This window comes from Knufia obscura (assembly GCF_036327395.1).
Source record: "Knufia obscura strain CCFEE 5817 isolate CBS 148926 chromosome Unknown scaffold_5, whole genome shotgun sequence".
Taxonomy (NCBI): Eukaryota; Fungi; Ascomycota; class Eurotiomycetes; order Chaetothyriales; family Trichomeriaceae; genus Knufia; species Knufia obscura.
The window spans coordinates 1,220,859-1,248,681 of record NW_027042691.1 but is presented as its reverse complement, the minus strand read 5'-3'; the positions used below and the strand labels follow the sequence as shown (position 1 = coordinate 1,248,681).

The 27,823-nt window shown below is 51.3% G+C and overlaps 11 protein-coding genes and 1 non-coding gene across 12 annotated transcripts; 4 read left to right on the top strand and 8 right to left on the bottom strand.

The window, feature by feature from the left end:
* Window positions 1-241: 241 nt before the first annotated feature.
* PMZ80_005250 (uncharacterized protein) lies at window positions 242-1,186 on the bottom strand (the record flags this gene model as incomplete). The annotated part of the gene is made up of 1 exon (XM_064873670.1): window positions 242-1,186. One exon carries the CDS (start codon window positions 1,184-1,186, stop codon window positions 242-244), a length of 945 nt encoding a protein of 314 aa, XP_064730774.1.
* A 670-nt stretch (window positions 1,187-1,856) lies between these two features.
* On the bottom strand, window positions 1,857-3,972 carry PMZ80_005249 (uncharacterized protein; the record flags this gene model as incomplete). The annotated part of the gene is made up of 11 exons (XM_064873669.1): window positions 1,857-2,113; window positions 2,171-2,204; window positions 2,262-2,332; window positions 2,375-2,433; window positions 2,482-2,532; window positions 2,586-2,614; window positions 2,702-2,722; window positions 2,773-2,850; window positions 2,920-3,427; window positions 3,481-3,544; window positions 3,591-3,972. 11 exons carry the CDS (start codon window positions 3,970-3,972, stop codon window positions 1,857-1,859), a joined length of 1,554 nt encoding a protein of 517 aa, XP_064730773.1.
* A 4,069-nt stretch (window positions 3,973-8,041) lies between these two features.
* PIN3 (protein that induces appearance of [PIN+] prion when overproduced) lies at window positions 8,042-8,823 on the top strand (the record flags this gene model as incomplete). The annotated part of the gene is made up of 3 exons (XM_064873668.1): window positions 8,042-8,104; window positions 8,157-8,493; window positions 8,546-8,823. 3 exons carry the CDS (start codon window positions 8,042-8,044, stop codon window positions 8,821-8,823), a joined length of 678 nt encoding a protein of 225 aa, XP_064730772.1.
* A 625-nt stretch (window positions 8,824-9,448) lies between these two features.
* PMZ80_005247 (uncharacterized protein) lies at window positions 9,449-10,481 on the bottom strand (the record flags this gene model as incomplete). Its single annotated transcript, XM_064873667.1, has 2 exons — window positions 9,449-9,547; window positions 9,888-10,481. 2 exons carry the CDS (start codon window positions 10,479-10,481, stop codon window positions 9,449-9,451), a joined length of 693 nt encoding a protein of 230 aa, XP_064730771.1.
* A 514-nt stretch (window positions 10,482-10,995) lies between these two features.
* PMZ80_005246 (uncharacterized protein) lies at window positions 10,996-11,796 on the bottom strand (the record flags this gene model as incomplete). The annotated part of the gene is made up of 1 exon (XM_064873666.1): window positions 10,996-11,796. The coding sequence occupies one exon, from the start codon at window positions 11,794-11,796 to the stop codon at window positions 10,996-10,998; it is 801 nt and encodes a 266-aa protein (XP_064730770.1).
* A 627-nt stretch (window positions 11,797-12,423) lies between these two features.
* On the bottom strand, window positions 12,424-13,344 carry PMZ80_005245 (uncharacterized protein; the record flags this gene model as incomplete). Its single annotated transcript, XM_064873665.1, has 1 exon — window positions 12,424-13,344. One exon carries the CDS (start codon window positions 13,342-13,344, stop codon window positions 12,424-12,426), a length of 921 nt encoding a protein of 306 aa, XP_064730769.1.
* A 1,726-nt stretch (window positions 13,345-15,070) lies between these two features.
* On the bottom strand, window positions 15,071-15,206 carry PMZ80_005244. Its single transcript has one exon. It is a non-coding gene; the product is annotated as a tRNA-Gln (tRNA).
* An 828-nt stretch (window positions 15,207-16,034) lies between these two features.
* Window positions 16,035-17,082, top strand: PMZ80_005243 (uncharacterized protein; the record flags this gene model as incomplete). Its single annotated transcript, XM_064873664.1, has 2 exons — window positions 16,035-16,109; window positions 16,180-17,082. 2 exons carry the CDS (start codon window positions 16,035-16,037, stop codon window positions 17,080-17,082), a joined length of 978 nt encoding a protein of 325 aa, XP_064730768.1.
* A 488-nt stretch (window positions 17,083-17,570) lies between these two features.
* On the bottom strand, window positions 17,571-18,913 carry IDP1 (Isocitrate dehydrogenase [NADP], mitochondrial precursor (Oxalosuccinate decarboxylase); the record flags this gene model as incomplete). The annotated part of the gene is made up of 2 exons (XM_064873663.1): window positions 17,571-18,553; window positions 18,607-18,913. The coding sequence occupies 2 exons, from the start codon at window positions 18,911-18,913 to the stop codon at window positions 17,571-17,573; spliced, it is 1,290 nt and encodes a 429-aa protein (XP_064730767.1).
* A 2,120-nt stretch (window positions 18,914-21,033) lies between these two features.
* Window positions 21,034-21,609, top strand: PMZ80_005241 (uncharacterized protein; the record flags this gene model as incomplete). The annotated part of the gene is made up of 1 exon (XM_064873662.1): window positions 21,034-21,609. The coding sequence occupies one exon, from the start codon at window positions 21,034-21,036 to the stop codon at window positions 21,607-21,609; it is 576 nt and encodes a 191-aa protein (XP_064730766.1).
* Window positions 21,610-22,916: 1,307 nt separating this feature from the next.
* PMZ80_005240 (uncharacterized protein) lies at window positions 22,917-23,635 on the bottom strand (the record flags this gene model as incomplete). Its single annotated transcript, XM_064873661.1, has 3 exons — window positions 22,917-23,428; window positions 23,482-23,535; window positions 23,587-23,635. The coding sequence occupies 3 exons, from the start codon at window positions 23,633-23,635 to the stop codon at window positions 22,917-22,919; spliced, it is 615 nt and encodes a 204-aa protein (XP_064730765.1).
* Window positions 23,636-25,032: 1,397 nt separating this feature from the next.
* On the top strand, window positions 25,033-27,288 carry gpi1 (pig-Q; the record flags this gene model as incomplete). Its single annotated transcript, XM_064873660.1, has 1 exon — window positions 25,033-27,288. One exon carries the CDS (start codon window positions 25,033-25,035, stop codon window positions 27,286-27,288), a length of 2,256 nt encoding a protein of 751 aa, XP_064730764.1.
* Between the last annotated feature and the right edge of the window lie 535 nt (window positions 27,289-27,823).

Sequence of the window (27,823 nt, the reverse complement as noted above, 5' to 3'; positions counted from 1 at the left end):
TGGAACAGCAGCAATGCCGCGGGGATCGGATATCTCTATCACCGTGATTCTGGTGTGATGGGGTTGTTGTGCGGCCATCAATCGCCGCGGTAGCACGGTCTTCATGCTTGACCAGAAGCCAGGGTCCGGCAAAACTGAGGGTTCCGCCAGACTCCAGATCTGGGGCGGGACAGGATCAAAAGATCTCGGTCCCATCATCGTTCACTTGATTCCTCCTTTTTGTTGCTTCTCAACTGACCACTCACTGCACAGCAGCCCTCTTCTCCGGATCAACATCCTTTCTTCCCATGACCGGTATAAGTATCGCAACGACCTGCTCATAAGCCGTAAACAGAATCCCACCCGCAAACACCGTCCTCCCCAACCTCATCGTGCTCCCCCGCCACAAGCCCTTAATCCCATAATCCTCAATGATCCCCTTGAACGCCTCCACCGTTCCCGCACCCTTCGCGCTCTGCGCGCGCGTCTTGATCGTGTCAATTGGCTGAGTCGCATAGGTTGTCACAATGCCTGCTACCGCCCCATTTCCAAAACTCGTGATGGTGTTTTGCTTAATCTCGTACTTCGTCGTGAGTTCCTTGAGGATGTTGTATGTCCCCATCCGTACAGAAGTTGTGCCAGCCTGCTTCATCGTTGTCGTCACGTAGCCTCTGTACACGCCATACCATCCATGAGTACGAAGAATTTCCTTGGTAGCATGGTACGCTCCTCTAAACCTCCTTTCAGCTTGTGGCTTGCCCGCTGCTGCCGTCTCCCTCGCATCGTCGATCAGCGCGGTCTTGATGCGCTCTGTGGGCGTTACAGCAAATGTGCTAGCTACAACACCAGCACTCATACCCGCAAGCAGACTTCGAAGTGGACTAAGGCTTCCAGTTTCTGGATCTGCGAACGCTTGCTTGATGCTGTCGAAGGACATGAATCGAATGGCATCTTTAGCGATCGTTCCGACGACAAGCGTACTGCAGCCGAGGTACAGTGCACGAGCGCCTTCGTTCTTGATAACCTGACCAACGACCACGAACGGATTGCGAGGTGTCGGTATGCCCTTTTCAGCACGCAGTTGAACACGCGTTTTGGCGAATTCGAAAGGGTAGGTTAAAAAGGATTCTATGCCTCCTGCTGTGCCGCCTGCTATCAAGGACATCAGAGGTGTTACACGCGGGTCTGTGGAACCGGAAGGCGCCATGGTGTTCAATAGCTGCGTATGGGGTTATGCAATTCCGTTGCCTCTGGCTAATGCTTGAAGCTGCTCCTTCGTTTACCTTGAGCTAGTGCTTGTCATCATCGAGGTTTTGTGCTGATCGAATTGCTCAACCTAGTCGCTACGTCTCTCGCCCGATCTTGTAACGAATTCGTAGTGACCTGCGTGCTCCCAGGGCGTTCCGCGTCCCGGCGTACACCAAGGTCTTGAACGAGCACGATGGCGCAACAACAGTGAGCTGTCTCAAGTTGATGCTGCTTCCTGCCATAGAATTTTCGGCTCTCGGAAACGCTTCGCCGGAGCCATCTCGGATTTTGCTTCCGACCTGGAAGCACGTGACGAGTCTTAGCCTGACTCGAGCCTGAGAATTGAGCTTTCTAGATGTCAATGAGCTTGGGCAAGACAGTAGCAAACAGAAGGATGGTGACGAGCGGTGAGATCAAAGGATTTGATTGCATCTATACCGATACCTTGAGCTAAGTAGCGAGATCCTGTTCGTTTCTGTCCTTGAATTCTGGAGAATGCATGTTGTGTCGCATCCTCATGGTCGATGCCATCGGCACCCTCATGGCTAAAGCCATCCAATCATCTGCTTGCTTTTTGCTCTGGATGTGAGAATGCCTTTCGAGACGTGGGCAAATCATTCCGGTGCTTCTTACCAGCCGCCGCCACCACCACCTACAGAGATAGCAGGAGCTGACGGAGTGATATCGTTCTCCCAGCCGCCCTGACCAGAACCTCCGAAGTCGTTGCCCGATTGCTTCCAGCTGTCGTCGCCGCCCGCAGCATCACCGCCGCCAAAGTCGTTCGAATCACCGTTCTCTGCTTCAGCAGCAGCCTTAGCTTCCTGGTGAGCTTTTCGTTTCTCGGGATCGCAGCGGTTTTCTGAGCCATGACCGAATTCTCCACAATCTGTCGAACCTCGTTAGTCTTGAAGATTCACAATCGGGAGAGGGGTGTAGGACTTACGTCTGCATTTGTGCTTGGCCCAATCCTTTTTTTCCTACAACGGGGTTGGTCAGTAACCTGTGATGTTGGAGCAGCCCGGTTCAAAACGTACCGTGCACTCGCGAGCAACGTGGCCTGGTGTATCACAATTGCGGCACACCATGACTCGTTCGTTTGTGCAATCTGTTTCGGTCAGAAGAAATCTCAGCATCGGGAGCTACTTGCCTGATGCTCGGTGGCCTTCCTGAAGGCAGTTTCTGCATTGTTCGGCAGGTTTATCAGGACTGGATCTCATCAGTAGATGCAATGGGACATGTCAGCATGATACATACCATTCCTTTGCTAGGTGATCAGGACTATCACAGAACTTGCATGTTCTGGCGCTTTTGAGAATCAGCATGCTTGATTGAGCAGCAGAGCTTGGGGGCAAACTTACGCTCGTGGCTGGGGTCGCTCTTGAGTGCACTGAATGCGAGGAACGTCAGCATTGTCCTCACCCATCTCGGAAACAATCACGGTTGCCGAAGGCTCGAGCTGTTCTGATCAACTTACATCTCTGGCACGATGACCGACCTGCAGCTTTGTTAGTACTAGTCACATGCATTGGAGAAGAACCAGCTTACCTCGTCGCACAGAACACAAGTGATCTTCATGGGCTCTGGGGCTGTGCTCTCTTGCTGGCAGCCCTTTCGACCGTGTCCCTATGTGCTTGTCAGTTTTAGATTTCGAGAACTGGGGAGGACGCCAGTTCGCGCTGCGAGCACACTTACCGGCTCCCCACAATTGCTGCATATCATCACGCCACGCTCCAGGGGAACGCCGGTGTTTTGAAGACGTTCAAGGTTCTCAGCGTCATCCTTGGGCCAAATTGGCATCAAGATGGGTCTTGGGCACTTGGGGGACTTGGTGAAGATGCCGAGCTGGTATGGTTTGCCAACTTCTCCTTGAAGGTTTGTGTTGGTATATGCTGGGGGCGCCTCCTTCTCGAGACCGATGAGGTAGATGCTCGAGTTTCGCTTGCGGAGCTCTTTCTCGAGTTGAGGGTATGTCATCTCAGGAACGGCCTTGGAGAGGATCTTGAGAGCGTCTTTGAAGTCGCCAACATCGAGGTCATCAGATGCCTCCTTGATGAGAGCCCAGGCATCTTGCTCGCTCATGTCGGCAACGCCGGATGTGTCAATCTTCTTCGGGTTCTTGCAGTCGGTGGTGTTGTGGTCGTTTTCCATGAGGCACTGTTTGCAGAACTTGGGCTTGTTGGGACAGTCTTTTGACATGTGCCTATCAACAAGTCAGTCACGATGCTCTTGAGCAACGATGATGTTTGTGCGTACCCTTCTTGATCACAAGTTCGACAGGTGCCTTGGAATGGTCTCTCGACTCGTCGGTTGGTGCATTCTATGGGGGTCAGCTTGTGGTAGACGATAATGGTGAGATGATAGACCTGATTTCATGTGTCCTTCCTGACCACAGTTGAAGCAGGCACCATCTGAGTCAGTTGCTCCAGCACCGTCGCCGGAGGTTCCGAAGCCGTCACCGGGAGCAGCAGCACCATCCTTGAAGTTGTCAGTGGCACCGCCTTCGTTCCAACCATTGGCACCAGCAGAGCCAGAGTTCCACTCGTCGTTGGCGCTGTAGGAGGTCGTGGCACCACCGCTACCCCAATTATCACCTTGCTTGATGTCAGTCATAGTCCAATCGAGGCTTGTGAGAGTTCTGGTGTAGGTGAATGTGGGGGATGTTTCGTCAATAGCTTCTAGAGAAGGTCGTTGCCAGTAATGAACCTTTTGACCTCGTTCGGGCCTTTTCCAAACTTCCCAAGGCATATCCAGGAAGCAGTGAGGGGTGGTGAATAGGTTGAGGTTTTGAACTTACCGCTGCCAGATTTCCAATCACCCATGTTGAGTTATTGAGTTGACCTGGTGTCAATCGGCAAGTGAATCAAAGGTGTGGTGAAGAGATGACGACTGATCAGGAAGATGAGGCTATGCCTGTGACAGAGGTCGTGGTAGATGCTTGAATGGTACGGGACAAAAGATTTGAAAGGTTGAGAGGAAAAGTTTGTGGATAGGAAAAGATTGTGGGCGAAGAAAGAAGGAAGGTGCGAGACGCGTTGATGTATTTTGCAGAATGAGCGAGCAAAACACGTGCTGATCACTGGTCTGCCTGCGAGTGGGGCTTGATCGAATGGTGAAGGCGAGAACATTTCGGAAAGAACTCGAAATGAGCATTAGGCAGCAACGTTTCTCGGCAGTGAAGGTTTTGAGAGCGTCCCGTTTGCACAATTCAACAGCCACTCAGGCACGACTTAATAAAGGGACTGAAGGGTCATTCCTCACGTCCAGGACTTAGCAGTTCTGATCATCGCCCACTCTCGATCCTCATATCCCTGCAGTCCTGCTTATCGAGTCTCGAGACTGCTCCTGGGGTCAATACGCACCTTCGCCATTTGCTTTTGGATCAACAGCAGAGGGTCACAAGGAGTGGGGTCTGTTCAACAGTTGTCAGTGGCCTAGAATGTTGGTGGTAAGCACTTGCTTCGATGCAGAAGCTAATTGCTCTGCAATTGTGCAAAACAAGATCGGAATCTGGGAAACAACGGAGGCTTAGATGGCGCTTCAGCAAGACCAATATTGCTGCTTGGTAGCTAGATCAGTCAATCCAGCATTGCTTTATACCTAGAAATCCTTATCGTCTACTGCTGTTCCATCAAACTACCCCTATCGATTCGTAGATGACCATCCGACCTCTCCCCGACAACCAGAACAACAGGCCTGCTAAGCCAAAGCATGATGCTGTGAAGGCAGCTGGTCCGGCCTGGCTAGATCTCCCCACATCCATCAAGGCTGCAGCACTAGGAAGACCAATCAATGTGACCATCGCCGCCAAAATGTTGAGCAGCACCTGTGAGGCTGCAGCCGACTCAGGACCAAGCCATCGAGAACACCACGATCCACCTTCGAGCGTCATGTCGATCGAACTTGCCTCTCGCCGTGACAAGCTTTGCAGAAGCATTCAGGAGCCAGAATGTGGTGAGGAGGGCACCGGTCTGGGAATCTGTGAACCCGGATTCTGCTTTGGAGCAGAATGGCAGCAATAGTGGAGGTATATAAAGTGCCAACTGTGCAAGACAGAGTCCTACCATACACAAGAGTTGTGGCCATCTGAACGCTGTGGCGTCGAAATATCCCGTAGGTTCCTTCAGCTTGAGTGCAGCCCTCGGGAGGGTGCCCGCAAGCTTTCGCAGAGCGTACGAGCTAATTGTGGCAAGTAGAAGCAGCCACAAGCCAAAGCCGCGGTTGAAAGCCGCCGTCCCTGACACCGTAGCGATAACGAATGGAATGATGGCGCCGCCGATAGGTGCTCCGAGCGAAGCACATACTGCTGTGGCGTGGTCATATTTCATGGTGAGTGCCATGTACAGAGTCGTGTTACTGTACATGCCTACGAGGAGTCCTTGGAGGACTCCTTGCAGCAGAATGCCTTTAACGATGTTGCTGTACCGTGGTTGAAGCGCTGTGAGCAATGCCACCGTTACGCCAACGGAGAGATGAACAGTTCTCTGCCATTTCGACTGAGCTGCGACACGTGCCAAAGGTACAGAAGCGTGCAGCGAGGATAGCTGTAAAGAGCCGACCAGTGCACTAGCCCATATCGGTGTACCCCAGCGCAGGTCAAGGTCTTGGGCTAGGAGCTGTCCGAAAGATAGCACCAGACCATGTGTCGTGAAAGATGATAGAAATACTATGCTTCGGAGCAAGAGCTTCTGAGTCGTGGTTGTGCGCAAGTTGGGGGTTGATGGCGGAGGCCTTGAATGCTCGTAGAGGGACGCCTCGTCGGATGTGGCATATCCCAGGAGCTCTGCTGTGCTTGAGGTTCTCGATGTGTAATCTACCAGAGTCGAAGCAAGGCTCTGGCTGGAGAAAGGCTCGGCAAGGTATATGGATAAGGGACGTCTGCTATACCATGAGCTTCTTTCAGCGGTGGGTGGTGTACGACGAAACCCTGACATGGCTTCGCCCTTCCGCTGCGACACAATTCGGTGCATCATCAGCTTGATGAACTGTCTATGGTTGGTCAGGGGAACGATATCGAAAGAAGTGCCCAGGAGTCCAATGCTGGACTTTCGTCGGCGTTTTTAAGACGTTGAAAGATGCGTTCGGGCTCAGCGTGCGGTGACAAGCGACGGCCGTCGATGGCCGGTGTCACCGCACATTTTGAGCATGACGGCAACGACCACATCATCACCGTCGGCAACGCTGCTTGCGAAAGACGGACGGCTGTAATGCGCCATGCTACATCGGTGACACGTTCCTAGTGTCATCAAATGCTCGGAATCATTGTCGCTGGTCTTTGCGTGTAGAAGGTTGTCCTCTGAGCCTCTAGAGAACTTATACCTCCTCCCATTTCTTCCGTTTCGTAGAAACTGTTTTGGTTTAGTTACTGTTGTCAGTAGCAATTGAACGGAAAATACGTATGATTGAAAAAGGGTTGTTTGATAGTAGACATATTGCTATGAGTTCGTGCTGCAAACCATAGCTCGATTCCAATTCCCTGTTGTCAATACTGATCCGATCATACTCCACGCGCCTTTCTAAAACTATCAGCAAGGCTTGAACTCAGAGCTCAGAGCCGGGCACCGATGTTCCAGGGAGCCAAGCATATCAAGTCTCGTTCTCATGTACCATTACGTCGCGTTATGCATAGCGATGCTGCCGGCTCAAGGGTGTATCCGCGGTCGCAACAGAAGTGCACTCGTCAGATTCTTGTGTAGAGAAGGTTATACCAAGAATGAGGTTTCGCTGATTGGCGATTTGCCAATGCAGGCGTTTGAGTATGTTGTTCTAATGTCAATAACTGTATTCTTTCGATGATACAACAAGGAGCAGAGTAATACAAAGAAAGTATGACTTCAGGTAAGACGGCTTGAGATCATAGTCAAGCGCGCATGTAAGGATCGGAACAACCATGGTCCATCCGAGAAGAAGGATCCGAGCACGAAATCGATCTTCCGACAGCTTGACGACGAGCTTGTCTGGCTTGGCGGACATGGTTTGCATTCTTGCTGACTGGTGGCACGTATCGGAAGTGAGCGTTGTCTTCACGCTCGTTGGGTCTGAAACATGTCCATCCCAACCGGTTCAGATGGACTATTTTTGACCATGCTCAAACACAAAGGATTTCCCCTGTTGGTTTACCCGTACTCTGAGACGAACTGCATGGTAACGAATACGCAGTGACTTTTCCCACTTTCATAGATACTTCTTGCTGTCACAAGAAAAGTCGCACCTCGGCAGCCGGCATGGTTAGGCGAAGTTCTTTCATGCAAGAGAAGGGAGTGGCGGTGCCAGCATATGAAAGTTCATTATGCTGGTTGTGCAGGAAGTGCCCCTCGGTGCCTGACAGCGACAAGCACAAGTTGATCCTTACTGGTGTCAGCCCAAACCAAGGAAAACGTAGTGATTAGCGCCACAGTAGCCGTTTGAGCTAACTGGAAGCGTCCGTGCACCAGTCCTTTAAAAGCCACGTCAGGTGCTTGACACGGCTGGCACGGATGGCCATGCCAGAGCCTGTACCTCGTCCGGGCTCTCGCTAAGCGCAGCCTGACTGTGCCCTGCGCCTCAATTTCCCGTACTGATCGATACTCCTGCAGCTGGGCAGCCCTAAATTATTGACTCCCGTCCTCGCTTTTGGCTGCGCTTCCGACGTGTGACCTTTGACCTCCGACCTCACCATCGGTGTTCGTTGTTCTTTCCAGTTGCTCCGTCCCGTTCGTCACTTCAACCTCATCGACGCATCGTCACCTTCTATACTAACAGCTCGACCACGATCGTTTATTCATCCCTCTCGACCGATTACGCATCTCTATCGATACTACGAGGAGTAACATTCAAGATGACGACGGCCACAGAGGCCTCCGTTGCAAACACGAACCGCAGTCTTCGAAACATCCGAAATGTCAGTCGTCGACGAACGGTGGTTACTGCTAGCATACTGACGAAAATATTAGGAACTTGAATACCTGTGTGATCTGTCGGTGATCTCGTCTCAACAGCTACAGTCAATTCTCGCGCAATTACCGGCACAGATACCGCTTCACGCACCCATACAGTCTCCAGCAAATGGCTCGACTACCACTCCAATCGATCGATTTGCGAACATGGACATCAAAGAACACTACTCGCCCGCTCCAACGCCCGCTCCCCTGCCTCCCCCAGCATATCCGACCGACCCTTCAGTATTATCGATTGCCTCAGCCATGTACGCCTACACTCCAACGGACGCAGGAGACCTAGCCTTGCAACAAAACGACCGCATACAGGTCTCAGAGCACATGAACAACGATTGTACGTTCTGCCATTGTGGGATCATCGTGATATTAATACTGACTATCATTAGGGTGGAGAGGTCGCAACGAAAGGACAGGTCTAGAAGGCATCTTCCCTCGCAGCTATGTCACAGTCCTCGAAGAGAAAAGGCCACCCATGCCAACACCGACAGCCTCCACAGAGTATGGGAACATGCCTCTCACAGTAGCCAACAACGGTCAATTCGATCCGAGAAAGCCGAGCAAACTGGAAGAGCATGGAAAGAAATTCGGCAAGAAGATGGGCAATGCCGCCATTTTTGGTGCTGGTGCCACTATCGGCAGCAACATCGTCAACGGCATCTTCTAATCATCTCTTCTTACCACGAATTTATTCCCCCAGCCAGACAGGCTACGAACTGAAATTGGGTAAAAGCTTTCGGCAATTGGCGACACCGCTACTATCGATATTCAATAAATGAGGTCGGACGGCGTTCAACATGAAAAGGCGGTGTGCATATGGGATGGCGTTCATGGATCATACCTGGATTTGTACGGCCTGATCAGCTTAAAGTCAGACTATTTCTACAGGCCACTATCTCGAAACTGCTTTTGCAACACAACTACTTCTCTTATGTCATTCAGAATCCTGCCGAAGCATTTCGGTAGCCATGGTCTTTCCTGCCAAGAGCTAGGGTGCGCATATGGAGCAAATGCTTCGCGCAAGAAGCCGCCGCGCACTTGTTTCTGCTATGTCAATGATGCATCTAGACTCGAGAGAAGTTAAGAATGAACATTTCCATATCTCCTCTGGATTAGAATACTGCCATTGTGCCGACGGCTACTGATGTGCTGCACATTTAGTCTCGAACGGAAGGTAGCAGATGAGCTAACTACATGCAGTAAATGACCATCACGTCCGGAAGATTACAGGGGAGACGATACCTTGAACCACGCCAATGTCATCGTCTCCTACCTCGTGATGGTTGGCGATTCTAGTGATCTTCAGCCTCAGAACCAGGTGTTGAGTCGATATCGATCTCCCTCTCGATGACGTTTATTGCTTGAGGATTGATCATAGTAGCTTCGACTTGCTGTACCAGGCATGGTTAGCTGTGACCATCTTCAGATGCCGTTGGGAGCACGAAACCGTATTTAACATCAAATGTGACTTACCAAGTCATTACCCAGTGATGGATCCAGATGTTGAAATTCCGGAAAGAGATACAACCAGCAGCGTACTCGCAACTTGATAGCAAGCATCCCACCGTCTGCACAAGTTATGCCCTCCGGGTCGCCAGCCTTCATCTTTGGCAGATATTCCTGAACGCAGTTCACGAACACATCATCTCTTTGGCCTTGAAGAAAAGGCTCGATGTCGTGCCTTCCACGCAGCAACCCAGGAAGCGGAAAATATACCAGACCAATACTTACATGTCGTAAATTAGGCAATAGAGCTTTGGTGAAGAGGGACACGAATCTCTTCCAATCTGCTTCGAAGGGTGGCGGCGTATCTCTCTCCTCAAACAGAGGCTGGTCAATTTCTAAGACGATGCTCTTGATTCCAGCTCTAGGTAGCGGAGAGGCGAGAAGCTTTTCCAAGAAAGCGTTGATCGGACAAAGCGCCCCACCACCCCAGTGGATACTGCAGGAGACCCGACCGATGAAGACCTCGAGAAGCGCCGCGTGAGCTCGCTCATACAGATCCGGTGATGCTTGCAATAGACTTGTGGGAGAAGGATCAGAAAATGACCGACCGCTCGTGCGAACGTGCAAATACTCTAACGTGCTTTTGTGTTTGCAAGGCTCATAAAAATGGCAGTCGCTTTGAGGATGCACAGATATGCTGAAGGGCTTGCCGATATAGTATCTGCAGATCTTGATCTGCAGTTCTGCCGGAAGTCTCAGGAATGGGAAGGAGGTCGCGGTCTGCCGCACTTCTTCGAGGCTCAAGGAGGATACTCCAGCTGCCAGCTGCTCAGGGTATGCCTTGGAGAACGTGTGAATAGCGTCATTCGTGTCGCTCATGGTGGAAGGATAAGGGGCCGGGCTTGCTGGCAGAAGGCTGGTAGGGAGGTGCTTTGGTTGATTGATTTCTTCCTAGACATTTGTGGTGCCCCTCGCGGGGACTAGGTAGGCAATAATACCTAGGTATGTACTGCTGACCAATGGGCGTACCTGTAGATCGCGTGTTCTATATACAAGCAAATTCTTGCATTCTCAAGACATTGACAGGACACGTATCCTTGCCACTGCTTCGTGTTCCTCAGGCTGTTGATGTTGCTTGATCTCTTTCGTAGTAGGTGATGCTGAGAGTATCACGTGATCTGCACTATGACGGAAATGGCTTTGTGCCTGATTTAACTCTTTCCTTCTTCTTTCCTTCCTCCCTTCATTCCTCCTTCGATTGTTGGCCCGGACGTCCCCTTCATAAGCTTCGAGTGAATCCCTAGATCCTGAAATGAGGCTCAGCAGAAGCAGGTCTGACCATGAGGGTGCTATCTCCATCCACGTTCCATGACCAATATGGCAGTCACATCTATCAAACGTCCATCATCTCCACGTCTTCATCTCCAGATGGACCTGTACAAGCCACATTCAGCGCCTGGGATCCTGGGCCTCCAATGCCAGGCCAATTCTGTACTTGCGGTTCACTCTTCGCTGTGGCTCTGATCCAGTTCGCTTCCAACTCGACAAAATGGCTCACGGCACATCGCATCGTCTTATGTGACACTAAGCCCAGAACGCCAATAGCGGATGCCACTGTCTGACATTGGAACGATCCGACCAGTTCACTCCGTACTCCAATCGTATTGTCGACCCACATCCTCTTCAGAGCAATTAGCGCATGACCAACAGCAGTGCCTATTCTGGTGTCCATCGTATGGGTCAGACCTTGGAGAACCTCAAGCTGATTCTGAATCTGTAGCTCGAACGACGCGTAAACTGCATCTTGATCAGCTCCGCTTAAACGTCTCCCTCTCTTGCCTTCGAAGAACCGCTTCAGTCTTCCCTTCATCAAGTCGAATCTCTCCTTCTCAGACAGGTTCGGTGGTATTGGCGGTCCCTCCCATATCGCTCTGTCCGACGAGTCGAAGGATGACCCTTCTCCTTCCTCCACCCTTGCAGAAGAGTCAGAACACAGATTCCTTGTGAAGATCTCCTCATATGCCGCCTGGATTTCCTGGGATTTTGCTGTGCCTTCATGGCCAGCTTTGTCGGGATGGTATTGTAGCGCAAGCTTGTGGTAGGCCTTGCTGACATTGTTCTTTGTGCTAGAACGGGGTATGCCAAGAGTAGTGAAAGGGTCGGGTTTGGTTGCGGTCCGGACAAAGGAGGCCATGGTGGAATATCGAGCTTGTGGGTGGAACCAATATGGATCTTGAGGGTCTTTTCAACGAGCGTCGTTCCTGCCGACAGATACTCGGCAGAGCAATGCGAGCGGCTGGATGTGCCTTCCCCAAGTGGTCACAATAGAGGGGCTGATGCCTGAGCGAACGGCTGCCTGCGTGCTGGCTGCCTAGTCGGGCTAGGGTAAAATAGGCGGAGACGTGTGAGTTCTTGTGTGTGTCAAAAGAACAACAGTTCGACGAGCGAAAGAGAAAAAGTTCGGCAGGAATAAGTGAAGACCCGAGATGCTAGTATGGGTTTATCGGTTGGCTTGAGAGGTGATGATTGCTCGTTTCGTCTATCACTCCTTTCACTCCAGGAAATTGTTGACAGTGTTCTACTCATTATCACTCAAGCATTTTCTGTGGATGGCAGCCAGCTGCTGGATTTACCTTCGGAGGTGGTTTCACCGCCAGTGAATCCCCGATGTAAGGCTTGAGAATGAGGACAGAGGTCTTACAACGAAATATACGGCACGCCGATTGTCTTCAGATTTGGCTACGTTAAAACTGTGCAATCTACGGCACAGTCTGCCATGGCATGATGAGCTTCGCAGCAAAATCTATGAGTCTTGGTCCCTCTACCTCAAATCAGCCTGCCTCTCACACTCGGCTTCAAACCACATCTCATCCGCCGTCCAGATCTCCCCACTCTCATCAAACGCAGACCTAGCATACGACCTCGACGACCCCCTCGCCTCCACCGTCTTATCCCTCAAAAAGTCATCAATACCCGCCTCTCTTGCCATCCGGTCAAAGCTCAGACTCGCATCCTTCGCTCTCGCCTCAGCAAGCCTAGGACAATCCGACACCTCAACACGCTTCAAATAATCAAATATCCGACCAATCCGTCTACATATCTCGGCCCTACTTTTCGGCTTTGTGCTCTTGAACACATAGTCCAGCTGCCGGAGGATTATCTTCGCTCTGTCGAAACGGTCAATGGCCCGACTACCCTGGATCCTGTATTGACGCGACGTCGCAGCTTCGACGTACGCATGCAGCAGCAGCAGAATAAATTGCCAATCATGCTTGAAGCGAATGTCTTCCTTGGCTTCATATTGCGTTCCCGCCTCCGAGTAATAGTTAGGATCCACCTCCCCTGCACCTTTCTCGGAGCCTTCGTCATCGTCATGAGAGGGTTGAGTGGGGCTTGGAGAGTCTTTAGAATCGTCGGTGTCAATTTCGATATCATCGGCATCTTCGCTACTGCGCCTTTTGTGCGACGATGGTGTTGGTGAGGTATACTTCTGCTGTCTTCGGCGCTCTTCAGATCGTTGCTTCGCGGCTCGAGGTGGCGTTGCAAGGCGAGCGAGCCTCTTTGACATGATCTCTTCATGTGCGGCGTTGATAAGTTTCATCTTTTCTTCGCCTTTTTGGCCGGCTTTGTCGGGATGATACTTGAGCGCCAGTGCTCGGTATGCTTTCTTGACATCTTGCTCTGTGTGGTGAGGGCGGAGGCCCAGCTCCTTGAAGGGGTTTGTTATTGGTCGTAAGGGCATGTTGTCGAGTTGGAAGTTGCTGTGGTCTGTACAGCTTCGAGAAATGTGTGCTCAGGAGTTAAGGGAAATGCTTGAATTCGAACGACTGTCGCGGGCGATGCGGTGCACAATGCAGTCAGCGACAGTGGAAGTCCAAACTAATGTCGTTCGCCATCACGTCTTTGTTGGCAACGATAGATATCCCGAAATATGACAAAGGCCCGTTGCGCCAGTCTTGGGGCTCTAGCCGGGTCACAATGAAATGAACAATGCTTCGGAGCGACGCCTCTATTACGGTCTCTGAAGGGCGCCAGTACCATGAAACCAGATTCCTGGACGAAATCAACACGGCATTTGCCCATGCCTCTCAGTCATTAATCTCGTCCCTTATCTCCTTCACTGAAGCGCTCGACAGGCCCTCCATGCAAGATTTCACCATAGCAACTCCATGATCATACATATTAGTTAGGTTGCTATCGCATCCCCAGATTCTGGTCCATACCTCAACGTCGCCATGTGTAGAGACTCAAAGAATGCCGATATGCCCAAGTCCCTCGGGTGCCTACCAACGGAACACCGCGCGGCTGTATACCCCTATGGATCGAGCGATGAGTGTAAAGTCTGGAACTATGTCAGCTCCCGTAGAGCGACCGGCTGCCTTACAAGGCTGTCTGTCAGTTGGACATATGAGCATCTATAAGCAAGACGCGTACTTTCTCTGCCAGTGTCATTTCATCCTTTGGACGCCTCAGAGCTTCGACTTTGTGCCTGGAGTGGGAACGATGAGCCGTGGACCATATCGAGCTCTCGTAGAGCGAGTCTTACGAAGTTCAGTTCCTGAGCACGCCAGAGCTCGATCTGAGAGGTCTGTCGGAGCACGTCCTAGCTAGCGCGAACTGATCTCGGTGTCAATCCACCCGAAGCAGCTTCTCCTTAAGGAGACACGGTCACAACTCATTCTTGCTGTCTTCCGATCAGCACTACCGACTTGTTATCTCTGAGTAGCATTATATCGACCATAGCGATGGAATTGCCATGGCAAAACTGCCACGAAGATACGGCCAATGCATTTACCACACCCCAGTATGGCCTGAGATCCTGACGCAGATCCAAGACAGCAACATTCGAGACTGTACGAGCTTCGATCCTCTGGAGCACTGCAGCAGTACAGACCTTGTCACGTACAAGCACTGCACCCGCTCTCACCAAGCAGCTGCTTCCCCTCTTGTGACCACGTGATGCTATAACTTCGAAACAAAACAAGCCCTGCAAACTCATCCGTCATGCTAACCTCCAGACTCAATCCCTCTCATCCTGAAATGCCGCCCCATGCTCTTCGCAACCTTCAAGTGTATCGGCAACGATTTCGATGCAGATATGGCGCGACAGGCGGCAGATACGAGGGCTCGTGAGTGGTGGGCGGTTACTGATGCGATGCAGGAGAGCCCTGTTGTGGGCGCAGTGAGTAGCGCGGAGGGACCGGGGTGATGGGAGGGATGGAGGAGGGGTTCTATGGGGCTTGAGGCAATTCCAGCGAGAGGTGTGGGTGAGCGTCGGTTCAATAGTCAGTCCGAGGGTAAGCGGTGACCATTCTGAGATCATGGGGAGTGACATGCCTGTCTCAAGGATACTTTCGAAACTCATCCGTCTAGTCGTTCCTCCTGAATGCAGACGCCGTGCCGCTTTCACGCACTGGGAAGCGAAGGCATGCCATCGTCGGAAGCTGACAAAAAAAAAGCTATAACCACGAACCAGGTCCGAGTCGAACAGACGACCTCCCCCAATATATACGTTGGTCACATCCACTCACTAGCAGTCTCACTAGATCCTGGAAGCCCCATTGCTATCAAGGTGGGAGCGCTCTACCGCTGAGCTACTGGTTCAAAGGGCGTGGTTGTGGGATCTTGACAGGAGGATCACACTTTTTCTAGGTACAAAGCATATACAGGACCTGATCCAAGAGTGACCCGGATCCGAATGCGTTGAAGGACGGATAGAAAGGTAAAGGTCCCTGCGCACGGCACTCCTCCCGACCACCGTTCGAAATCGTGTCTGTAGCGGTATATCGATCGGACTGGTTGCTTGGCCCGTTGACGACCGTTGTTCACAGTGAAGGGCAGCCACCGGCGGAATATTGCTACAAGCACCAATTTATACCTGGCATCTGAACGCACGTCCTTTCAGATGCTTCGTTCCGAGTCACAGGGGGCACGCCAGTAAGTCGTTGGGTCAACCGCTAGCGTATCAAAATTACGAAGGTCGAGCGTGCGCAGGAACTCGAAACCCTCGTTACACATGCTTTGTCTCGGATCTGGAAATGGAGCGCTCGAAGGCTACGATCGTTAGTCAAGATGCTATAGCGGCTGGAGAGCGTGTTCATGTGGGACATGCTGGGGCGACGGAGCTGAAGAATGGCCGACATTATCCGGTGCTACCTGAACTTGCATGCGTGCGAAACGGGCATTTTCTGCTAAGGTGTACACACTTATTCAAGGCATGCATCCCCGATGGTTGAGCTATGCTGTATCAGTGCCAAGTCATGCCAAGCATAGCGGAGCTGGGAGTCAAAAAGGATTTTCCCGCTCTGAAAGAACGTCCTTTTACATTTCAAAATGTTCGAGTGAGACTTGTTGATGTGTCGAAGCATCCATCCTTGTCCGTGACCGGGTCATTCATCGAGGTACTTCGGCGGAAGTGAGGCCTTCGTCACCATGGCGGCCGACCTGCTTGACGGCATGCCGGTAGACGCTCCTAAAGCTCCGACGAAGGTCTTGCGCTACGCTGATGTAAGTCAATGATCGCTCATTTACTTCTCAGATACTCGAAGATTACGCGGAGCAGTACTAAGACAGTCAGATCGCAGTAACAGCAACAGCGAAAGACTTCGCCGGCATCTACCGCGGCAAGCAATACCACGAACCTGACTTCGATGCCGTTCTTGACCGAGCCGCGGCAACGGGCGTCGAGAAGGTGCTGCTCACTGGCATGAGTCTCTCAGATATTGACTTCAACCTCTCCTTTGTACAATCACACCCTCAACAATGTCGAACCACCGTCGGCGTACATCCTTACCACGCCGCCGAGCCAGACGAGGACGAGACCTACCTCGATAAGCTGTTCGGTCGCGTACAGGATCTGGTGGAAGAGCAACCGAGCCCTATTGTCGCCTATGGTGAGCTTGGACTGGACTACGATCACGTCGAGAAGGCGTCGAGGGAAGTTCAGCTGAAGACGTTCAAGCGGCAACTTGATATGATTGTTGCTGCTCAGCTCGATCTTCCCCTGTTCTTGCATTGTCGAGCTGCATTCGAGGACTTCGTGGACACAATTGAGCCGTACTTACCGAATCTGCCGCGGAGAGGCGTGGTCCACTCGTTTGTTGGCTCGACGTCTCAAATGCAGAAGCTTGTCAACATGGGGCTCGATATCAGCGTCAATGGCTTCTCTTTCCGCGATCGGGAAAGCCTGGAGATGGTGCGAGAAATCCCACTAGTGCGGCTGCAAATCGAAACAGACGCGCCATGGGGTGGGATACCGGCAACAAGCGAAGTCGCGAAGAGGTATCTAGTGAATGCTAAGCCACTGCCGCAGAGTAAGAAGCGGGATAAGTTCGAGATGGGCATGATGGTGAAAGATCGGAACGAGAGCTGTTCAATCGAGCGAGTAGCTTTTGTGGTGGCGGGCTTGAAGGGGCTGAGTGTGGAAGAAGTTGCGGAAGCCGCGTGGGAGAACAGTATGAGGATGTTCCGGCTGGCGTGATCGATACCACTGGCAGTTGATAAAATTAACATATTTCTCGACATGCCGCATTCGTGGAGTGCACCAGGAGAAAACCAAGTCAACCATTTCGAGAGCTCAAGAGTCACTATCTGATTAATGCTTGGGCACAGCTGCAATGCCACGCCGTGATAAGGATGCAAGGCCGTAGTTGGCAACTGTCGACGACCTAGGTCGGCTGGAGCACAAAGAGCAATCGAACTCGGAGTGCCAGTAGTGATAACCGATGAGAATCCTGGCCATCGAGCGATGCAAGCAGTGTTCAAAGACTGGAGGCAATGTACGAGAAGACTCAGGAGGATGCACGTAGCAAGGGTTGTAAGATACTCTGATTAAAACTCTGTGTACAAGACCACCACAAATGTGGTTGCACTATCCTACCATAATACGTCAAATCACACCAGTAGCTCCTTCCAATGCATCTTCATCTATCATTTATCGAGGCAACCACATAAAACGACATCATTTGCTCACTGACCTGCAACTTTACCCATGCCTTCAGCCGCTAGGTTCTTCTTAAACCTCTTTTCAATGGCTTCCATGAATTGGCTAGTGGTAACATAGGCTTCACGACTCTTGTTTCCCGTCGCCAACGCAAGATCCTTGGTCATGATCTTGTCCTCGTCCACTGTCTGGACAACCGCCTTCTCGAGGTTCTCAGCCCAAGTAACAAGCTCAGGCGTCTCATCAAGCTGGCCTCTCTTGACCAAGCCTCTCGTCCAGGCAAAGATAGACGCGATAGGGTTCGTGGATGTCTCTCGTCCCTTCTGGTGTTCTCTGTAGTGCCTCGTTACTGTGCCGTGAGCGGCCTCTGATTCGAATGTCAGACCGTCCGGTGTAATCAGCTGCGAAGTCATGAGACCGAGTGAGCCGAAGCCCTGAGCAATGATATCGGATTGCACGTCTCCGTCGTAGTTCTTCATAGCGATGACGAAGCCGCCTTCTGATTTGAGCATCTGGGCAACCATGTCGTCAATCAGTCTGTGCTCGTACCAGATCTTCTTCTCTTCAAATTGTGATTTGTATTCCTTCTCGTAGATCTCCTGGAAGATGTCCTTGAATCGTCCATCGTAGGCCTTCAGGATGGTGTTCTTGGTTGACATGTACAGTGGGTAGCCTCTGTCGATCGCATACTTGAATGATGCATGTGCAAAGCCCCTTATGCTGTCTGTTGTGTTGTATTGTGTCTGTGCTACACCGCCAGTCTTCTCGAAGTTGTAGACTTCTATCGTTTCTGGCTTGCCACCTTTAGGAGTGAATATCATCTCGAGCTTGCCTTCTGTGTCTATCACTCGGTCTTTTGCCCTGTATTGGTCTCCGAAAGCGTGACGGCCGATCACAATGGGCTCTTTCCAGCCAGGAACGAGACGAGGAATGGTTGGGATAACGATGGGCTCTCGGAAGACGGTGCCGCCTAGAATGTTTCTGATCGTGCCGTTGGGCGATAGCCACACTAGGTAATGTTGTCAGTATCGGTCTATCATGGGATAAATGGGTACCACATACTCTTCTTGAGCTTGAATTCCTCGACTCGTTGCTCGTCAGGTGTGATAGTAGCGCACTTCACACCAACACTGTACTTCTTGATGGCCTCAGCGGCATCAATAGTGACCTGATCATTTGTCTCATCCCGGTATGGCAGCCCCAAGTCGTAGTACTTCAGGTCAATGTCCAGGTAAGGATGTATGAACTTGTCCTTGATATCCTGCCATATTATCCTCGTCATCTCATCACCATCGAGCTCAACGACGGGGTTCTTGACCTGGATCTTTGCCGAGGAACTGGCATTCCGCTGTTGTGATACTGAACCCATCCTTGCTGATTCTGCTGTTAATCTTCGGCTGGCTGTGGAGGAAGACATGGTAAGGTATGTCCTCGAGGATGGAGGAGATGTATATCTGAGCGACCTGGATGGAGCTTTTGCGCCGGCGCGTGTGAGAGAGGCGAACTGTCTGGAGAGTGGATTCATGGTCGGGGGAAAAGCAGAGGCAGCTCTGGGACAAATAGGCAAGTCGAGGCCTCGGTCAACTTCCACACACGAACGGGAAGGTCAAGCAGTCAATCAAGTTGCGAGAAAGGCAATTGTGAGTGTTTACGGCTACGAGACCGAGCCTTTCTGGGGTGTGCGGTCATTCAACCGAGGATATGAGAGCAGAAGTTGTGTACACACAAGGCCTAGCTCAATATTTACCAGCAATTTCGGTGCGAATATCGGCTCTCAAGCTCCATCTTTCGATGTAACAGAGCGCGGAGAGCAGAACGGATGGCTCCGCGGTTGCTGCTGATTCGTGCTCAAAGTATGATGCAGTTTTGCAGCTTCGAGAAGCGTGGGGCAGCAGCAAGCTTTGCGGCGCGTGGGCATGCAGTTCATGTTGTAGAGATCGCTAGGAGAGACAGATGGGGATTGCTACACTGAGAAGGTGCTATGCTGAATGTCTTCCTGGTGTTGGTATGTGTCCAGCCTCAAGTTACCATGAATTGCTCGAGTCGGGTGGCATTATTAGTAGATATGCGTTAATGCCTGAGGCAGTTACCGAGAAAATGCTAGACGGCAAGCACGCTCTTCTTTCGTCCTTGACCAGAACCAGTCATAGAAAATCATACGCAGCGCAGTATTACAATACTCCTCAGACAATATACGTCCTCGAATCCTAGCAGAATTCGCCGATCTTGATTAACCATGGCCGACAAATTGCGTACCCTCCAACAACTCGAGTCGCTCCAAGCAAAATACGTTGGCACGGGTCACGCAGATACGACACGACACGAATGGACTAACACCATCGTGAGAGATAGTTACGCAAGTTACATTGGACATCCGGCGTTGCTGAGCTACATGAGTCTGGGGATGGGTGAGCCAAAAGAAGTCGTGAGAGGGCAGTTCATCGAGAAGATGGTACGAGGAGTTGGGAATCCGCCCGTGAAGGAGGAGGATTGAGAGACCTATCACGCAGGATAAAGGTCGACATTGCAAAAGAGCCAAAATGTGGCATAAACGAGCAGCTTGCTCTGTATATGGCGTCAATGTGGTGCACAGGGCGTGTTTGAGGAGGCAGGCAGAGCGGGCATTTTTCAACGGAACGTAATGGAGGTTGCAGAGGAGGACACGCGCTCATGCAATGATTTTGAGCCAACATGATGGAGGAAGAAACTTTAAAATGTGAAGACGAGCAATGCTCGATCGACGCTATCAAATGTCTGCGCGACAACTTTTCAGCTCTCATGAAAGAACGAGCTGGTCAATTGACATGAATCCGCACAGGCTGCCTTCATGAAAGAATGGCTAGATCTTAAGCTGACCGGGTTCTCGGGTATCGGAAGCGCGGCAATACCTTGGAAAGCACGATGGCAACAGAGATACCGACGCCCACACCGACCCGCGTCAAAGTGCTGATGCTACATTTCATCGTAATCTCGTCTTCTCGGGCACAAGTCAGCCTATCCGAGCTGTATATACTAAGTGCTTGTCCAGCAAAGCCCACCTCAGCCAAAGCGCCTGCCCAAAATCCGGCAACATTTGAGCCACTCGACATTCAGATATGTACCCTCGTGGCCAATCAGAAACGCATACGTATACAGTACACAAGCACTCGAGATACTACTCCATAGGAGCAAGGAACGACGTCCAAAGTACTGCCTTCGGACCTGAGGCATGTCACGCATGCCGCTGTTCCGCCAAGATTATCTCATGCAGCTCAGGCGGGGATACCAATCAAGTTCGAAAACCCCTGTGCTGATCGACATCATACAGGTTGGAGATATGCAGGTATTCACCAGGATGTGGGAGGGGAACCGAAGCGTGCTTCATCAGGCGTGCACTTGAGCTATCCTACTTCATCAGTACCACACCCAACTCAACATCACCAACACCAACCTTCATACCGCAAACACCAAACCCAACACCAAAAAACATCCCACCACAACCCAAACACAATGGCACCCTCCCTCCACCCCGCCCTCAACAACGGCATCACAAAAGGCAACCCAAACCATCCCGGCGGCACCCTCCACTGCCACTGCCCCTCCAACCGCGTAACCGTAACCCTCTCCTCCAACGTCGCCCACAACCACGCCTGCGGCTGCTCCAAATGCTGGAAACCAAACAACTCCCTCTTCGCCATCGTCGGCGTCATCCCCGTCGACAAGCTAAGCGTCTCATCCAACGCCTCCAAGCTCCGCATCATCGACGAATCAGCCGCCATCCAGCGCTACGCCTGCAAGGACTGCGGCGTGCACATGTACGGTCGCATTGCGGTCGAACACCCCTTCAAGGGGTTGGACTTCGTGCACACGGAGTTGAGTGGTGAGGCGGGATGGCAGGAGCCGCAGTTTGCGGGGTTCGTGTCGAGTATTATTGAGGGGGGTTTCCCGCCGAATGAGATGGATGGGGTTAGGCGGCGATTTCGGGAGTTGGGGCTTGAGACGTATGATTGTTTGAGTCCGCCGTTGATGGATCTTATTGCTACTGCGGCGGCGCAGAAGGCGGGGAGGTTGCCGGCTAAGTTGTAGGTGGGGGATTGTGGTTGTTGTAGGAGCGTTTGCGGTCGCACTCTCCGGAAGTAGTTTTTCCTGCTCTTGATGGGAGAGTATCCCGAAGGTGGAGCTTCCGAGTTCTGACTCAAGGTGCTAGACAATGCAGACGAGAGTTGCGGTGAGCAAAGCTAGACTGTAGATCGACTGAGCCATGTCCTGTACTTCCACAAATCCATCCTTACTAGTATCAACTTGGCTCGCTCCCTCAGTATGTGTGGTCAACACCCCTGGTACTTGCTAGGCAATAGCACGATTCCTCCCACGCTGAGTTTCTGCACAGGTCGCTACCGCAAGCCTCATCATATTCAATCTCAAGGTGAAAGTAGCGTTAACGCCCTGGCTACCAGTGGCCGTACGTGTGCCAAGCAGACGTACGCCTACCATATTAACTACTACGGGATATACTGGGCGGAGGTACCTGGCGTGCCCCCAAGACACGAGAACAAAATACAGTGGTCGGCTTACAGACGCGCATCGATCGAATCCGTCCTGAGATTATCGGATTATATGCCACTAGTTATCACGCTTCACAGCGGACCGGCGTCCTCCTGAATTGACCTGAGGCGGAAGAGGAGGTAAATTACCTCAAGCTACCAGATCAGTGTAAGGTAACACGTCTTTCTAAGTGACTTCTCGGTGGCATCGAGCGGCTTGCAAGGGTGGAAGCGAATCAACATCGGCATGAATGTTGCTTGTGACCAACATTAACAGGGTGTATGGGCAAGATAAGTTCGTGAAAGCTCAAGAGGAATAGCGCAGCAGAACATGCAATATCTTGGGGTGTTGCGAGCACCAAGCAAAGGCCACGAGGGAGCAGCAGATATTGAAGGAGGCAAGGCAAGAACATCATCTACGAAGAGGAATGTGATTGAAATCGTATTTTATTGGCAGTACTCTTTGCTACCTAAGAGGTCACGTCGACCATCGGCAGGAGTACTCTTCATCGTGACCGTGTGTATCCCATGACCATCGCAAAACCCTGTCAACGCCTGCTCATTTTGGTGGTCTTCGCTGACATTGTATCATTAATGCATTCGAAAAATCATAAATCCAGTTGCGCCTTTTTGTGTACACTGCATAGCTCAAGTGCCAACCAACTCAAGATAGTCATCAATGTTCTGCCAGGTATTGCTTGACGAGAAATCATACTTGATCTGTCTTTGTCTTGGAAAGCAAGCATGCATGATGTTACATGTACATGGCGTAAGTGTGGTGAAGGTGTGTTTTGTAGATCGCAAAAACTGATTATCGTGGTCGAAAATGCTGGCTGCAGTTGACCGCTTCTAGTAGAATGCGGCCAAAGCTGCGATGGCGACCATGAGACCAGTGTTTGCGTCCAAGGCACCGACACCGTTGAATGGTGCTGGTGGGGTGGATGTGGCGCTTTCGGCTGGTGTAGTACCAGAGGCAGAAGCCGGTGGTGTAGTGACTGACTCTGTGGGAGTTGGAGTGGTCACAACAGAAGTAGCAGTAGAACCAGTTTCAGTGGAGGCTGGTGGAGCAGTGTTGGTATCAGTTGGAGGAATAGGCTCGCTCGAAGCTGGGGGAGCAGTTTCGGAGGGAGGAGATGTCTCGGAGACTGAAGGAGTTGGTGTAGACTCGATTGGTGTGTCTGATGGTGGAGTAGCCTCGGTGATGGTTGAGGTGCTGGAGGTTGTGGTGTCTATAGTGACCGGGGTGGTTTCGGTAACGACTGTGCCAGGGACTGTAGCGACGGATGTCTCAGTAGCTGGTGGAGGAACAGCAGGAGCTGTGCCGCAGTTGGTAACGGTCTCGGTGACGGTCACAGTGACATCTGAAAAGCTTGTCAGAATTCTTTCTATCATCGCAGCTGACGCGAAAGCTTACCTCGTGCCTGAAGTTGGTTGAGGACATTCTTGTCGTGGACCATGGCGTTACCGACTAGGAAAGTTGTCAGCAATTGTTGATCTGAGATCGAAATGTTGGACTTACGTGTTCCTGCGACGACCGCAACAGCAGTCAAGCTTCGAATTGCAACCATGATGAATGATTTGGTAGAAGGTATGGTGGAAAGAGATGAAGATGGTATCCAAGTTCTATGGTATCAGTGGTCCAAAAGAGTGGATGCGCTGACCGCGAGAAGGTGATCTTGAATGATGGGATTGTAGTTGAGGAAAATAGTTTGAAAGGTTGCAGGTAGATCTGAAGAATTTGTAGTCTGGAAGAAGGTGCAAGGCGTGCGTTAGATCAGCCTGCCAAGCCTTGTGATAATGTTCGATATTAGTCGACACGACAACAAACGGTGGCGGTGCAAGGCTAGGCTGCTACGCAATAAAGCTGAGTGACAAGTGAAGACCCTGACCAACGGGACGCAGAGTGGCGATTTCTCCTGGACTGGCGGGTATATGCAGTTGTATGCGTGGATGGTGTGTTTGACGATCGGGAAGGAGGTGGAAAGTTGGGATTTTTTTGGTTCTTGTTGTTGACACAGCACCTGCCACGTTTTCACAAATGCGATGACTTTTCTCAACGCTTTCTAGTTGCAAACAGAGAAGATGCAGGAATTTTCAATGTCTCAATCAAATACTTGTTGGCGCTGGGCAAGAATGTGATGACTCTGAACTTACGTGGGAGGGAAGGCACTATCAGCAGTGACATTATCCAGGAGGCTGGACATCGGCTACCCACATCATTTCCAGCCAGACATGGTTCCGCATGCTGTGATCTTGCTTTGAAGACCGCTTACTGGTATTCCTCCTGCCGAGCCGCTGTCAAAGGGAAACATGATTCTCTTGATCTGCCAATTCGTGTTACTGTGGTAGAAGTGATGTCGGAAGTTCAGTCAAGCTCCCCTTGTTGGCCCACCATTCCTCAGAACAGCTAGCCTGGATCTACATGGCGCTCCGCACAGACCACAAACGTAATAATGCTGCGCAACAGTGCGTGCAGAGGCCACCGTATTGTACGTGCTTCCTGAGACCATGATATTTCGCAATCGAGAACAGCCCATGGCAACGTGCTTGCTAGGTGAACATCGTGGCTTCTACGTCAGCAACATGTGGTAGGAGTCCTCGCGACAGCGACCCATGCACCCGTTCTCCTCCCTTACCATTGGCATTTTCGTTGCTGGTTACATCACTGCGCGCTGGGACCTGGTAACCAGATTGTATGAACTAGCCATCTTTGCTTGGGATCACGGTGTTGTGGTATGCTAGCGGTCCAGAGAACGGTGAGCAGGGTGCACAGCTGACTTTGTCCAGACGAGAGCTGCAAAAGCATTCTCTGTCATCTCTCTGATTTATATTGCCCTCATTCTGCCGCTCGAGCGACTTGCTGCCCACGAAGCCAACCTGCACCCTCGATCACCGAAGCACGGGATATCAGCCAAGGAGCAACTGAAGAGAAGAGGATCTTTGTGATTAGCGACAATATGGGATCATGGTCAAGAACAAAGATGGCCTACTACGATTGCTTTGGCCAGATACTTTGGCACGCTCAACCACACCCGGTGTGATAGTTGGCTGGAGGAATTCCGATCTCGATCTATTTGTTGTTACTGTGCTGGAAGATGTTGAGATCCGGAGCGTTGAAATCGCTCTTCGCTCCAGGACTCTGTTCAGGGGATGCCAGTTTCCCATTGAACAAATGATGGATCTATGTGGACGAAAGAGCATGAGCGTCTTGGGCACATTCAATCATGGCGACACTCTCGGTAGCTTCGACCTCGGTCAGATACAGGTCTTCAAGCTCTCGGACCAGGCTCTACCTCAGGTATTCTGCCCTTCAGACCTAGCCTTGTCCATCCAAGTCGTCCTGTACACTCCTCCAGACCCGGCTCAACTTCAGTATATTTCGCTCGATCCGATCAATCTCACCCTGGGAAACAAGAAGCCTACCTCAGACGATGCAATTTCTGATGACGAAGTCGAAGCTGAAGACCAGGGTGAGAAGAGAAGGATTGCTGCTCTGGTGCAGAAGCTCAAATTCCATACCGTCATAAGGCATAAGCCAACACCGAAGGAACTGGCTTTGCCGGTTCTTGTCCGCCAGGTCAATTGTTCTTTCGAGCTTGCGACATTGTTACAGAAAAACACGCCATTTGTCGGACCTCGAAGGAAACGTGTGGTTTCCGTCAGCGAACGCGTGGTCGAATCAGCTCAGTCACTTTATACTGTCGCTGTGTGGTCTTTGTGGACGATCTTCATGAACTTCGTCTATCCAGCACTTTCTTACGCCTTCAAAGTTGCAATAGTATTGCACAGAATGATGGCCGAGGGTCTTCTGCAATGCCTAGAATTTCGTCTTCCGGTCAGGCGGCTCAGTCTACCAGACAGTACAGGCACAAGCTCCAATCTCCTGTCTCTCAAAGACATCTCAGCTGCTTGTCAGCAGGTGCATCTTCGTCTACAACAATTCTCGTACTATCCGATTCAGTATACTTTGCTAAGAAAGAGGCATGGTACATGGTCATCGATTGCTGGCACCAACTCCGATTACATCCGCTTCTATAACTCTTTATGGCTCGTGGCCAACGATGTTATCATCGGCATTGCTGTTGGCAGCTTCATCAACGAAAATGCCGACGCTACTGCGCACTTCATCGTCGACGTACTGAATCAATACACGGTCAATGGACTTCGAGATACTATCAGATGGCTGATGTCCTATCCTGGCGGGCTCAAACTCAACACCGAGCTGGCCGCGTTTCTTGGTGACCTTTTCCTGTGGGTCATCGAATATTGGTCTGCAAGCTCGCAACTCCTGGTCCTGCCATATTTGCCGACGATTGTATACTTCATCGGGTTTTCCTCATTTGCTGGTGCAAGTATGCCGATCGCTATATTCTCAGACCTACTCAGTCTGATGACTGTGCATATATATGCATTCTACATTGCAAGTGCACGCATTTTCAATTGGCAACTCAGCATACTCGTCAGCCTCTTTCAGCTCTTTCGAGGCAAGAAGCGCAATGTGTTGCGTAATCGAATCGATAATTGTGATTACGATCTCGATCAACTACTTCTCGGCACGATTCTCTTTACGCTGTTGTTCTTCCTCCTGCCGACGGTGATCGTCTTCTACTTGACGTTTGCAACAGCACGAATGGCAATCATCACATTCAAGGCAACTCTAGATACGTGTCTGGCTTGTCTGAACCACTTTCCGCTCTTTGCACTCATGCTGAAGATCAAGGATAGTCAACGTCTACCTGGAGGTGTCCACCTGGAATTGCTCGAGTCGAAACAAGCACGAAGCTCCGTGCAGTCACCTCGACCAATTGTGGAAGAGAACACCGACCACGAAGGCGAAGAAGCAGATAACACCCCAGCAGGTACAATCGACGAACCACAAACAACAATAGCCTACATCAGACTCTCATCGACGCCGCTGTCCATCCGCCAGATCTTCGAGCAATATTTCCAACTTGGAGGCAGGATACGCAAGCACTACTTGTCACCAAAAGTTGTCTTTCGACTGCTGACTGGTCGCTTCGTGCCTCCGTTGGGCCGAGGAGAGATGTACGGGATGCAGTACAGTGTCTTGCCGAGAGAACGAGCGAATGTATCTGAGGTATGGAAGGGCCTGTTTGAACAGCGGAAGGAGCAACACGTGAATGGTTATAGCATGAACGGTGGCGTGTTTAGCGAAGGGCTCAATGGGTCGGCAAACGTTCGTGCCGGTGGCAGACGGTGATAGGTGCGTTTGCAGACTTCACTCTACCACGACTCGATACATCGCTGTAGTCTTTCCCGAATAGCATCCTCCGATTCCATAGCCCTGCGGTAGTGACTTACATCCAGCACAATGCTTGTGAGGCCTCTACGCATTACGTCATCCTATCCTCAGACTCAGCACCGTGACCACAAATTTTACCTAGACATGCTTCATTCCACCACGTCAAGTTTCGCTCACATCTGTTCATTCGTCGTACTACTCGCCCCTCCCGACTATCCCATCCGTACCGTACCTCAGAATGGTCGACTGTCCCGAATGCGGCGCCAACGCCGACCTAACGCCCGATAAGCAGTATGCTCATTGTGCTACGTGTACTTCTCCTTCTGGCTCTCTCCTTTTCATACCCGTTTCTGACATGTCCAGGCAACAATATCTTCCAGCCCGGCAAAGAAGGAAGCAGCGAGAAAGGAAGCGGGAGTGGAAGTGGTGATAAGCCGAGCGAGGAAAGCAGCAGCGCTAAGGAAAGTGGAGGTGATGAGAAAGTGGGAAGCGA